General features: G+C 48.0%; 1 protein-coding gene across 3 annotated transcripts in view; it reads right to left on the bottom strand.

Moving 5' to 3' along the window:
• Positions 1 to 8,976: 8,976 nt before the first annotated feature.
• LOC144756070 (uncharacterized) overlaps positions 8,977 to 13,825 on the bottom strand; it is a 150,226-nt gene continuing 145,377 nt past the window's right edge. For all 3 annotated transcript variants that reach the window (XM_078645577.1, XM_078645578.1, XM_078645579.1), the window contains one exon: positions 8,977 to 9,733. In XM_078645577.1, the coding sequence (XP_078501703.1) occupies positions 9,477 to 9,733 (257 nt within the window). In that variant the 3' untranslated portion in view covers positions 8,977 to 9,476. The remainder of the gene's footprint in view (positions 9,734 to 13,825) is intronic.

Raw genomic sequence — 13,825 nt, 5'->3', positions numbered from 1 at the left:
GAGAAACAGAAGTTACTGAGTAATAAAGGAAACATTTTTTACAAAAAGCCAAAAAAAACTGAGCAGAAAATCCAGGGTCCTGACTGAAAGAGCCGAAAAGGACAGCTGACCTAACTGTCACCCATGAGGCATGATGGGAAGCTGGGGGTCATGGCTGCCTTAAAGGCACGGTGCCAGTTTTTTGCTCTTGCAATTGCTTTCAGTTTCTATGCTGTTAAGATTCCAATGCAGCCTATGGGCTAACAAGGCCTGCTGTGTGACAAACATTTTCCACTGTTCATTAAAGAGAGTTCAAGTGTCTCCTTGTACTCCTAATTTCTGTTTTGTCTTTTGCTGCTAAAGCAGTTTATCAGAGCATTGGCTAGCCTTATTTTATTGGATGCTGTATTGGTTTGTAAAAAAATAATATGTGTGTATATATATATATATATATATATATAATAAAGAGAGAGCCCAAACATTTGAGGCGGGTAATCTCAGTAACCACAGCACCAATCACAACACCCAATACAACGTTGGAAAGGGTAGTTGCAGCAGAAGTACATATGCTATGCAGACCACCACCATATACATTTAAAAGGTAAAAGAACCGTGCCAGCAAAGTAGTCCCTTGTGGGCGTGTCAGCATTGTGCTGTGGGCATGTGCTGGGGGCGTGACAAACGCAGGGGGCATGTGTCCGCCCTTCATGCCATGTGAGTCGTACATACAAGCGCCAATTACGTTGCTGCGCTGCATCAAGGGGCACGCTGGGGACCTGAAACGCTGGGGGCGTGAGAAACGCTGGGGGCGTGTGGCCGGCCTTTATGCCATGTGAACGCAATTGCGCCGCATCAAGGGGCACGCTGGGGGCATGTGCTACGTTCCGCCCTTCATGCCATGTGGGTCGTACATTAATCAAAAGATCGCCTGCTGTGGACGTGTGCTGGGGGTGTGACAAACGTGTTCAGCTGGAGGTGTGGCAAGTAACGTTACTGCAGCCTCTCCTGTGCGCTGTTACTGAACTCTCTCATTCAACGAAATTACACCCGCCTGCTACCATCAACCAGGGCTCTAGCCGGACTCAGGCGGCGGATCAGTACACTAATTACATGCGCCTGATAACATCAACCAGGGCTGCCGCTGGGCCTCAAGCGGGGGAACACGAGCCTGCTAACATCATACAGGCCTGCATCTGGACCTCAAGCGGGGAACACGCAAATGAGCGTGTCTGCGGGGACAATTACTGCAGCCTCTCCTACTCGCTGTCACTCAACTCTCTCATTAGGCGGATTTACCCGTGGCTGATAACTCTCTCATTCAACGACATTACACGCGCCTGTTAACATCAGCCAGGACGTCAGCGCCAGGAAACCTATGGTGACAGAGCGCTATATAAGTCTCCCCTAAGATAAGATAAGATAAGAGGGCTGTAGCCGGGCTCAGGCGGCGGATCACTACACCAATTACACCAATTACACGCGCCTGCTAACATCAACCAGGGCTGCAGATGGGCCTTCTCCTTCCCGATTCTAATGAAACAAAAAATGTTGTCTACCGCGAGATTTTAAAATAAATTGCCCTTGCCAAATACACACACTCTATTTCATACCCGGACAACGTCGGGACGGGCTGCTAGTATATTATATATATATATGTATATATAATATAAAACTGCTATATATATGTTATATATATATATATATATATTTTTGTAAACATAGTTTATTGGTTTTTACATGTTACATACAACACTTGACATTTCGGTTTAAATATAGGATACATTCATACATTCTTTGCAATGTACAACTCCGTTTCATACAACAGGCAGATTTCAGTTGTCCTTTGACACAGCTAGAGATACATCAGCACATCGGGCCATGGGTGCTCCCAAACACCAACCTAAAGGAAGAGGGACATCTTTATGTCATTTATATTTGGTCTTTCCCCATCATGCCTGTTGAGAGCTATATAGAGTCCACGGCTCTCCCTTCAACAACCCCCCCCCCCCCCCGGGTCATTGTATCATTAGCACTTCAGGGCATTCCCTTCATGGGCTACTTTCAATATCAGACATTTCTTGTGCGGGGTCGCACAGCTGGCCCCTATATTCATTCCATTTCCCCCATATCCTAGTCCATTTTTTGGGGCATCCTCGGTGAACATATACCGCCTTTTCTGCCAACATAGCTAAGTCCATATCTTTCCCCCACTGAGTGCAAGTGGGTGCCACACCCGATCCCCAATTCCTGGCAATGTTCCGTTTAGCAAGGGCTAGACCCAAAGTCGCCCATGCCTGCAGTCCTCGATTCATGTCCGTGGGCGACCAAATATTTAATAAACAACATCTGGGTTCTCTTAATAGTTCAACACCACTTGCTTCCGAGATTTCAGAGAGTATACGTCCCCAGTATGATTGGATCCTGGGACAGTCCCATATAGTATGGAAGAATGTGCCCGGGAGGCCGCATCCGCGCAGGCAGATAGGTTCCGGGATGCGGCCCAGCCGGTGTAGGAGTGTGCGGGAGTAGTATATTCTGTGTAATATTTTCAATTGCACTAACTTGGGTCGTGATGGGATGGAAGCCTCCCTGGCAGATGCCAGAGCGTACAGCCAATCCTCATCCTCTATGTCCCCTAGTTCTATTTCCCATTTGCTCCGAAGGACAGCAGTGGGGTCAGGCATGTTATTGATAAGCTTGCGATATGTAAGGGAGATCGCTTTTTTCTCTAGACATTCAGTAAGGAGCCTGTCCTCCAGGGGGAGGATTCAACCAGTTGTGTGCCTGTCGGAATCGCCCCTTGTAGTGCATGCTTGATTTGCGCATAGCGATAGCGTTCGGTGTCTGCTATCCCCTATTTTTCTTTAAGGGCTGGGAAAGTGATTACTTCACCCCTGTTCCATAAATCCCCGATTTTGGATATCCCAATTAAGTCCCACTGCCGGAAACCCTTTGTGTTTGCCAATGTACCCAGACGCCGCGTGTCCCAAAGTGGCGTGGCGAGCGTGAGCACTCCCTCACATCCCAGGGCTCTCTGTGCTACATGCCAGATCTTGATCGTGTGGGCTGTCGGGCCTGTTAAGGTGTGGGGACGTTTGCTTGTGAATAGCGCCCGCATGAGTCGGTCAGGTGGCAGCACAGTTCGGTCAAGGCGGAAGGCTGGGTCAAGTTGTGGGGCGTGCAACCATTGATTAACCACTATTAATTGTGCCGCCCAGTAATACAATTTAACACTAGGCAGGGCGATCCCGCCATCATACCAGGACCGGATTAATTTGGAGTGTGCTATAGGGGCTGGCTTTCCATCCCACAGTAGTGCTGAGATTTCCGTGTCTATGGACTTAAAATAGGTGAGAGGGACCGGAAAGGGTGTGTATGGCAATGCGTAAAGAAATCTAGAGAGTGATAGCATCTTAAATAATGCGGCCCTCCCCAGCAATGTAAGCGGTAACGAGCGCCAGTGTGTGACGTCAGATTTTAGCCTCAGTAGGGGTTTCATCAAGTTTTCTGTCATGAATACTGATTCCAGTGGCGTGACATAGATTCCTAGGTATTTGAATCCCCCGGTGACCGTCTGTAGGGTGCAGTCAGGGGGCAGCGTCGGTGTGTTGCCTCTTAAGACATAAAGAAGTGATTTGGCCCAATTAATCGTGTAACCGGATACCTCGCCGTAGGCCCTGAGTAGGTCCATCAAAGCCGCCAGGGATTGGGTGGGGGACATCAAATAAATCAAGACATCGTCCGCGTAGAGGGAGATGCGATCTTCCCATCCAGCCCCCCATGTAATTCCTCTAATTACGGAGTCTACTCGCACCTGCACCGCCAGGGGTTCTAGAATAAGAGCGAAGAGGAGCGGGGATAGAGGGCATCCCTGCCTCGTTCCTCGTCCCATTGTGAATGTACGGGAAGTGTGGCCATTGGCTACTACCTGCGCCGTCGGTTCGCTGTAGAGAAGTTTGACCCAGTTGCAAAATTTAGGGCCGAAGCCCATTTTTCTGAGGACCGCAAATAGGAATGGCCATTCGACCAGGTCGAAGGCCATGGTGGCGTCAAGAGAGAGGATGGCCGCATCTTCCCGCAGCATGGGAATACGATGTAGGACCCCATTGACGCGCCGCAGATTAAGTGAGGTATTTCTACCAGGCATGAAGCCCGATTTGTCCGGGTGTATTAGGTCTGTGAGGTGGGGCTGTAGTCTTAGCGCCAGAATTTTTGCCAGAACTTTAGCATCCACATTCATTAGGGAGATCGGCCTATAGGAAGATGGCTGGTCAGGTGGTTTGCCGGGTTTGTGTACTACGACTATTGTGGCCAGCCGTTGGTCGGCCGGGAGTCCACCTCTCGACAGGCAGTCTTTATACATCGGGAGCATGTAGGGGGATCAACTGTCGTGAGAGTGTTTTGTAGAGTTCAACTGGGAGGCCGTTGGGCCCCATCGCTTTCCCAGTGTGTAGTGCTGCTATTGCCTTCCCCAATTCTTCCCCTGTAAAGTCTTCCTCAAGTGTCTGTGCGTCCTCTTGCGGTAATGTGGGCAGTGGTATGTCCTGCAGGTACCGCGAGCAGTCTTCCTCCGTTTTCCCACCCCGCGCAGTGTATACGGTCTCATAATATGTGGCCAGTTCTTCTACAATTTCCGGGGGAGCGGTCGTGCGTGTGCCATCTAAGCGTTCTAATGTGGCAATCCATCTATTGGCTCTTTCCTTACGTTCAATCCATGCGAGCATCCTACCAGTCTTGTCACCTAACTCATAGACCCTATGCAGTGTGTCAGTTAATTTTGTCTTGGTCTTGTCCTCTACGTATGCTTTGTATTCCCGTGACGCCAATGTTAATGTGTGCGCTGTGTCTTCTGAGTTAACTGAGGCATGGGCCAGTTCCGCTGTTTGGACTGCCGTTTCAGGTACTTCCACAGCCGCCCGTTGTTCTTTTTTGTGCCTGGTAATGGTGGAAATAGCCTGCCCTCTGAGCACTACCTTGAATGCTTCCCATAGAACTGAAGGCGAGTCTACTGAGTCTGGGTTTTCTTCAAAGTAATGCGTGGCGGAAGTTTTTAGTGCTTTCAAAATAGCCCTGTTTTTAAGATAACCGGGGTAAATCGGAAATATTCTTCGTCGTCTGGTGGGGTGTGTCGTGTAGGTGAGGTGCATTGGGGAGTGGTCCGATATCCCTCTGGGGAGGAGCTCTCGGGCCATGATCTTTTCTGGGGGGATCGCCAGGGTTAGTATGTAGTCTATTCTAGAGAAACTGTTGTGGGCCCCTGAGTGAAACGTGTAGTGACGGTCATGGGGATGTTTAAGTCTCCACGTATCCACCAATCCTATTGCTTCTAGGAAGTCTGTAAAAAATTGGTCAGATCTAGTGGATCCACGAGGAGGTTGCCTATCAATTGCTGCATTTGATACTGCATTGAAATCTCCTCCAATGATCAGTTCGCCTTCTGGGAGTTCAAGCAGGAATTTACCCAGGGAATGCCCCTTGGTGTAGCGTGGGGGGAATGTATACTGAAAGTATATTATAGGGTCGTCCCTCCCATTGACAATGGATCGCCGCAAACCGCCCTTGGTCATCTGCCCATGTGCGTTGAATGAGTAGTGGGGCGTTTTTTTTGGCCAGAATTCCAACCCCACGGGAACCCGCCGAGAATTCAGCGTGTGCGACCATCTTGAAACCCCCGCGATTAAGGGCCTTGGAGGTAGTCCCCACTAGATGTGTTTCCTGTAGCAGAGCTAATGTGGGCGCCTTTCTCTTGAGATATTGGAGGACCAGGCCTCTTTTAATCTTATGGCCTTGGCCATTGACATTCCACGATAGTACTGTGATTGTGGGGGCAACTAGTGGCTGTGATTGGGGGCCCGGTGTAAAGACCTCGTGATCAGCCATGATCATCGGTAAGCAGGAGCATCAGTGTCATCGGATTCAGGATGCGGACCGAGGTCCGAGGTGCGTGGGAGTGTAGAGCATACTCCCGTGTGCCTAACAGTGTGCCTGTGGGGTGGGTGTCATGTCGAAGGAATCGAGACCGGAAGCTCCCGGTTGGTCGCTCCGGCCAGGCCATCGAGCCTAAGTGCATGAAGAAGAAACCGTGTATGTGTTGCGTGTGTCTGCAAGTAGCCAACCAATTTGAAAAGAGACTAGTAAAACAAAAACTAAACAAGGTGAAAACATTAAGAACCCCTACCCCCCTCCCTGCCTCCCTGCCCGGCGGACAATGAGCCTTCCACCTCCCCAACTGAGCAGAGTGCTTACAGTCCCAACACATGAAATTTGTTCGTGGGGGTGAGACTTCTGTGTCCGCTGCCGTTCCCCCCTCTCTGTAGATATTCGCGCAGTGCTAGTCTTAACCGTATAGTCCTACCTGCATGGGTCTTGCCCCGTTGAATCATAGTCTCACCATATTTGGCCCTCCGTAAGTGACCCTCCGCCTCACCATCTCACTGGATGTCCGGCACTCGCCAACAGGTTGGTGAGGGGATTGACGTCTGTCGTGGAAATCAAAGGTTGAGAGATTGCGGTGACCCTGACGGAGATTGTAGTGCGACGTTCCCTGCTCACTCCGCTTCGTTGGTAGGTTGAGGGCTCCTCTCTCCGGGGCTGCACTGCGGATTTCGGTTCTTCGGGTTTCTCGCCGGTCTCCATCCCTCCAACCACTCCTGAGTCGCTTGTGGCGTGTCAAAGAACCACGTTTTGCCTTCGGATTCTACTTGTAGCTTAGCTGGGAAAATCATTGAGTATTTGAGCTCTCGAGCACGCAGTTCTTTCTTTACCTCCGTGAAGCTCCGGCGTTGTTGAGCCACTGCCGCTGTGTAATCCGGGTAGAAGTGGATCTCCGAGTTGTCAATATGGATAGGAGGTCGAGTGCGCGCTGCCTGTAAAATGGCGTCTCGGTCCCTGAAGTTGAAAATGCGTGCCAGGATAGGTCGAGGCGGGGCCCCGGGCTTTGGCTGACCTCCAGGGACTCGATGGGCACGTTCCACTGAGAAATACTTCGAGAGTCCTTTAGGTTGGAGCTGCTTAGTGACAAGGTCCTCAACGTATAGGTCCAGGGCCGGGCCGCGTTCTGATTCTGGAACGCCAATCAGGCGTACATTATTTCGCCTCGAGCGGCCTTCCTGGTCATCCAGTTTTGCTTTGAGCATGAGATTGTCGTCTTCCAGCCGTTGGACTTTGCGCTTTAACGCCGACGTGTCTCCCACAAGGTCTGTAGTTGTCTTCTCGACCGACTCCAGGCGGTCAGACATTTTAGCGAAGTCAGCGCGAATCAGGGAGATGTCCGTTGAGATGGTGCCCATTGAGGATTGCATTGTCTTTAGGGCCGCCATGACGTCGTGGAGAGTGATCTTTTCTGTGTTGTTTCCCTCTACCCCGGAGTGGGCTGACCCCTCGTACCCCTGCCACTCATTCCCGCCGACGTCGTTTGTGGTGTGCAAGAAGTTGCTCGGGGTGCACAGCGGAGTGCGCCCCAAGTGGTTCTGGCGGGCTATTGTGCTGTCTGCCTCGTTGCGTGGTCTTCTCGCAGCCTCTGCCTGCTTGTAGTTGCAGTCCCCCAACTAGACCGGTGCTGCGGTGGTCGTGAATACCCGGGGCGATCGAGGGCCGTTGTGGATGCCTTGAAAACCAGACCCCTGCCTCGCCACAGCCAGCGGGGACCCTGGGATCGACCTGCCGGCGTGGGCCAGCCAAGTTGTATTAGGGGCCACTTTTACCCCTGCTCCCGTCGTTCTGTTCCGCCTCGGATTGTCTTTGCAAGCGGCCCGCGAAATGCGTGAGCTATGGCAGGCAGGCAGCGGCCCGCGAAATGCGTGAGCTATGGCAGGCAGGCGGGTGCGAGCCGCTTTAATCCCAGCGAGCCTCCGGAGCAGGGGCCCACCGCGGCTGGACAGCGGGGCCTTCTCGCTGCGCGGCGCTGCGGCGGTGGGGCTCGATGAGGCTCCTTCACTCCCCAGTCCCTCCCACCGGCCGCCGCCACCTCCTGCAGCCCGGCCGAGTCCCCGAACCAGCGCGGGGGGTCAGGTGTCACACGGGGACGTTGGCAGGTCCCGCAGGGGGCCGGGAGTGCGTCTGGTCTGCCGATGTCGTTTTGGTGTGCATGCAGGGTGCAGCAGGCTTTGAAGGGTGCGGGGCACCTCGGGTCTAGTCCCCACGCAAGACCCCGGCTCTTGGCGCCAGAACAGGCCGCAGTCCTTCACACGACGTAGCTGCTCCGGGGAACCTCGGATTTGGACGCTGGTAGAATCCGCCTGCACCGGAGGACAAGGGGGCCACAATCCTGTCGTGCAGCAACTGCTAAAGGTACGGATGGTTGAGCGGATTTCAAGAGGAGGGCTCGTCAGTCACAGAGCTCTCTCAGAGTGCGGCCATCTTGGCTGGTGGTTAGCCACGCCCCCCCCATATATATATATATATATTTTAATGTATTGTGGGGTCCCCCCCCGCATGGGCAGGAATATTCCAGAGTCGCCGCGCATGGGCCGGAATATTATAATCAGCACTTGGGTGTTGCCAAAGAGAATGTAAAGGCAGGGTGAGGAATCCCTTACTTACGGGTAAGAAATTATTTGTGTATATGTAACCTAAGCAAGTGTTAAAAGCAGAAATGTACGCAACACTGGGTGATTGGTTAGATTGAATGAGAAGTATATTCCTGGGTATTTCAATGATGTACAGGAATTGTTGGGGGCATCAGCAGATATGTATATGTTAAGAATAGTGTTTTTAAGGGTATCCGCCTCTCATTTACCCAGGTGAGGCTTGTTCTTTTGGGGAAGGAGGCATATGACCCAAAGACTAATCTGTGGGATGTTGTTTAGACTAGATGGTGGCATCCATTTTTTCTTGTGGTTGCACTATAATATCAAGAGATAACATCTGGACCAGTGGGGTATCAGAAGTAGACCAGTCCCCATCCTAGAGCAAATGTTTTATTGAGAAATGTATATCTGCATTACAACAAACAAGAATTGCTTCATTTTTACTAAAATACCATTAGTGAGACTCGTCTTGTTTTTGTGCTTTTTATTTAGAGACCTGTCGTAAAGATTCACACTTTTGACAACCATTGGTCTTCCACCAAAGGAGATGGCCTCCTGTTGTTAAGAAGAAGTCTTTGGGAATTAAAAACAGTAGATCACATTGCAGGAACTTCAATGATCCTCGAGAATAACATAGATTCCTTCTCTTCTTTACACCACGGGTGTAACCTGTCAGCAAGACTTTAGCATCCACAAGGCATGAACCATAATAATATATCCGTTGATGATGCGGTTGATCTACAACTTGCCAATGTGCAATGCTTCATAGCGTATCACCGACATCCTCAGAAAACAGTCATCGCTGAGCCACTTTAATCATGTAGGCAGATCAAAATGCCTAGCATCATTATATCAAAGAGGCCAGCTGCTGGATAAGGATCTTGCCCAGACTCGAGGGAAGGACTTAGGTTCATTGAAACTGGGCCCTATGATGATGATAAAAAATAATTCTGCTTAAAATGTTAGTCATCAACTATATGGCGGGTTGTCCATTGCCATGACAGAATCCTGGTAAGGTTCAGAGTTCTGGAGCATTGCTGTCCCTCTCCTGCAAGGGGACAGTGATCCCTCAGCAATTACCTCTGTTCTGGGGCAGGACTGACCACCTCCTTCCATCCAATCAATGCGGATGGACATCTTCTTAACTGCTCGGCGTGATGTCCCGCACTTGCTATTGATCACAGCATTGAAGTTGCAACCTCTGCCACACACATTCGTAACATATTCTGTAGGGGAGATGAAAATACATATAAGGTTTTTGGTAATAAGCAGATGCTTAGAATCACTAATAACATTTAGTCCATTGCATCAGAAATCTTAACTACACACTTCTGGGTCCACCTATCGGATGGAAAGAATGTATACTTCATTTGCAGTTAGTTATTCCAGTAAATAAAATTATGCATTAATACATAGCGAATTTCAGCTAGGCAGCAACAATACCAGGACTACCATTTGACATTAGGCATATCTCAGCCCTTGATATTAACCATGTGGGTACCCAATGAACCTTTGGTGAGCCATTACTTGCCCACACTCACTATCTGACCCACTGGTGATTAATGTGGACCAGTGGAAGTTCGTTTGGACCCTCTGGTATTGACTTAGCATTACGTTAGGAGGTCTGATACGAGTGGCTTATTTACTCCTTCTCCATCGATAGTGTTTAGTTTGTTACAACCTACGCGTGGGGCTGATTTGGCAGAGAGGGCACTTCATTTCAAAGCTGAGACTGAAACACATGTATAAAAGGTCCGCCCCCCAGATTTACAGACGGGTGCACATTAATTATGTCAGCAATGGGGCCTACTCCAGCTCAGTTGATTGTATACTTCTCCGATGACTCAACGGAGTAAAGCCGCCAGGGGTTTACAGATGTAACACTGCCTGCCTAATTTAGAGTGGCGGTGTGGCACAGTAAAAAAATAATAATAATGACCCCACTCCTTGGGAGACAACTCTTCTGGTGTGGGAGCCATTAGTTTCACTTAGTACAATGCTGTAAATATTTGAAGGGTGGCTGTCATGTGACCGCAGTAGTAGTAGGAAAATAACTTTATTTGATTTTTCATGTGAAAATCATAAAAGTACATTTAAAAAATCACAGGCATGAAGCTGAACGAGTACATATGATAAAGGATAAAGAATGCATCGAGAAGAAATGCAATGTATAGAATATATGTACAGAAAAACTTTCCATTTAGCAAAATCTAAAAAAAAAATCCTATGATCAAAACAGAAGAACTCATTTTAACCAAACCTGCTCAATAGAGGTACAGATTACGGAACATTAACCACGATCAATAGAACAACATAAAATCCAAATAGACCTACTCCGCTCTTGTGCAGTATCCCTGATCAAAAAAATGTGACAAAAAGAAACACACATTAAGTGTGGGCAAAAGTTGTAAGAAAAAGAGCGCCGATCTCACTTGTCTAAAATGTAAGGATTGAAAGAGGGGCAGAATATATTTATAACATAAGTTGCTGAATCTGGGGCAGATCACTGCAATGTGAAGAGTGTCAGGAATGGAGGCGTTGTCACAAGCACAAGATTGCAGCTCCAAATCTTTTATCCTTCCCCCCTTAGAGAACACAAGATGGTGAGACAAATGTAATCTAATGTAGGTCAATAGCCTGCGATGGTAGCTCAACATGTTCAGATCCAGATACAGTTCCATCCCGCTCATTGATTTTACCTGGATAAACTGTTGCATTGATCGCCTGGTCAACGCAGAGACCTCTCGCCACTCTGCCAACCTGTAGCAGAAACCCTGCTCAACCCAGGCGCTATCCCCTTTAAGTATGCGCACAGGATCGTAAACAAGTTCAGATCTGCCTAGCTCTTTCAAATTTCTCAGGTGTATGATAACTGAGGAATTCGAAACATATTGTCCAGACCCATGCAATCCCCCACAATTAGTTTGTAAGGTTTAATTCAACGTTCATCCAAACAGAAAGTCATAACAAAAGGAGGCAAAGGTGAATGAAATCTGATATATACCCCATCCCTATCTCTTCATGTTCAATCTCAGTGGGTATGCCTTTTTTGTTTTTATCCTCATCTCACCAAAGACGTTAGCAGATTTAACAAGCCGCAGATTTAACAAGCCGATTTTTCAATTCTTACTGGGCGCCCTTCTGCTAACCAAGCCTTCCTCACCTTTTTGAGGTCTGGTGTTATCATAGGACTCAGCATCTGGGCCTATTTTGAACCATTTATCAGTCGCAGACGCCAACCCCATCTTAACAGTGGGAGCCAAGTATTTGATGAGTTTCCCTATCTGCCATCTTGATCTAAACGTGCCATGTTGAGGGCAGCTTTGAGCCACTCCTCCCTTGCCGGAGGAATTGCACCCTTCCATCTTATGCATATCTCCCTCCTTGCCAATAGGACCAAGTATAATAGCAAGCCCATTTGAATCTTTGAGAGCACACCACTGGTTGAGTCGTTCTTACCAAATATCACCAAGTGGAGATCTATCTCTATATTGCTTTCAAAAATAGATGTTAAGGTGTCTCCTACATTTTTCCAAAAAGAAGTTAACTCCGGGCATTAAAAAAAAATGTGAATATCATCAGCATGGAGGAGTTTGCATCTAGGACAGCTTGGCGCTGAGGCCGGGGTGAATTTGGCGATGGGATTCTTCCATGGGAGGTTTTACAAGCTCAGATAGGCCCAAGATTTTCCAGGTTCAAGTTTCTCCAATTAACATCATGGTACGAGTAAGAAGTGGCAGAAATTACTGGAAACTGGGACCTGGAATCGGTATTACAAGACACTCGGCCTAAAAAGAAGGAAATATCCCTCTGGTACACAAGAATCTTAGAAGCAGAGGAAATAGAGAACCACTCTCAAATATCAGCTTGGAACCAAACACCACTTGCAAAGGACATAGAAGAATTCTTTGAACCATCACTTAAGCTACTTTATAAATATATAAAGCTTTCCAGTCTGAAGAAAAATCACTTTTTCGTGATTAACAGGCTTTATTATACCCCAGTGGGTATGCCTTTGAAGAACATTTAGAAGACCTCTCATGAACATGTTTTCTACTGTCTGAATCAGTTCAATAGACACATATGAACAATAGTTACTTACCTGTAATCTGTGGTTCTCCAGTATTGGTGTCTTTCATAGATTCACATGCCTGAATCATTCCCCGTCGTCGGAGTGGGAGTCCCACGGTATATAAAAAAGCAATAATATGCTATAAATACATAGTAAATACCAATAAAAAACAAACCAGGAAGTAAAGTAGCCAAGCTACAGAAGAAAAAACTTCCACATTAGTGACTATCCCTGTCATTTTGTGTAGCCCAAACTGCAGCCAATCAGGCGACAGCACCCACCAGAAGGTTCCCCCCAGAGGCTCAGGCTGTCAGATTTTGTCGCACGGAGTGATAGTAAACCAAAGTATGCCAAGAGCCTCTGAAGGGGAGGTGGGCGGGTTGCATGTGAATCTATGAAAGACACCAATACTGGAGAACCACAGATTACAGGTAAGTAACTATTGTTCTTCTCCAGTATTAGGGGTGTCTTTCATAGATTCACATGCCTGAATCAGAGTAGATAGCAGTAAATATCCTTGCTAGGCAGACGCCATAGTAACCCAGCTTGTCAAACTGTGCACATTGTATGAATTATATATATATAAAATGTCTTAACATAGCCTGGAACATGATAAAATGCATCTAGTGAAGAATGTGCACTCTGAAAACGGTAGCAGAAGCGTCTGACTGCAGGAAAAAAGGAGGTGGGAACAGAGGCTCACCTTAGCTGAAAAGATTACATAGAACTGCTGGACACATGGAAACATTGGTCTTACTGGCTGCAACAAACAGTAGTGATTGGAGAAAGCAAGGCTGCCAACCTAGGTTGTCGCTCTGCCGAGGTGCTGGAGAAGAACTCCATCAAACAGAGCAGTTGAGGAAGACATTGGCCTGGTAGAGTGCGTACTAGGGGCAGCTAGCAAAGCTGTTCAACTTGTGCATGGCAAAATATCGATCGGAGCAAAAGATCAATAATGCAACTGTTCGCCCGGACCCTGTTGGGTTTTAACTAATCGTACCTTAGTAATAAATTGATCAGATCTGCGAAAACCGAACTATCCCTTGTAAACAGAACATTTGAAACCTTTTCTATTATCAAGTGTATGGAAAAAACCATTTTGTTGATAGTGGTGGAGGCAAAGATGCAGTTGAATTTACAGGCTCGATCCGAAAGAAATTCCGGAGGCACGTTAAGTATGAATTCCCGAGTAACTGGAAACACCATAGAGTTATAGAGAACTGTATGAAAAAGGCTAAAGAATCGA

Source organism: Lissotriton helveticus, chromosome 5_1 (assembly GCF_964261635.1).
Source record: "Lissotriton helveticus chromosome 5_1, aLisHel1.1, whole genome shotgun sequence".
In the NCBI taxonomy this organism is placed as follows: domain Eukaryota; kingdom Metazoa; phylum Chordata; class Amphibia; order Caudata; family Salamandridae; genus Lissotriton; species Lissotriton helveticus.
This window is presented reverse-complemented; position numbering and strand designations above follow the sequence as displayed.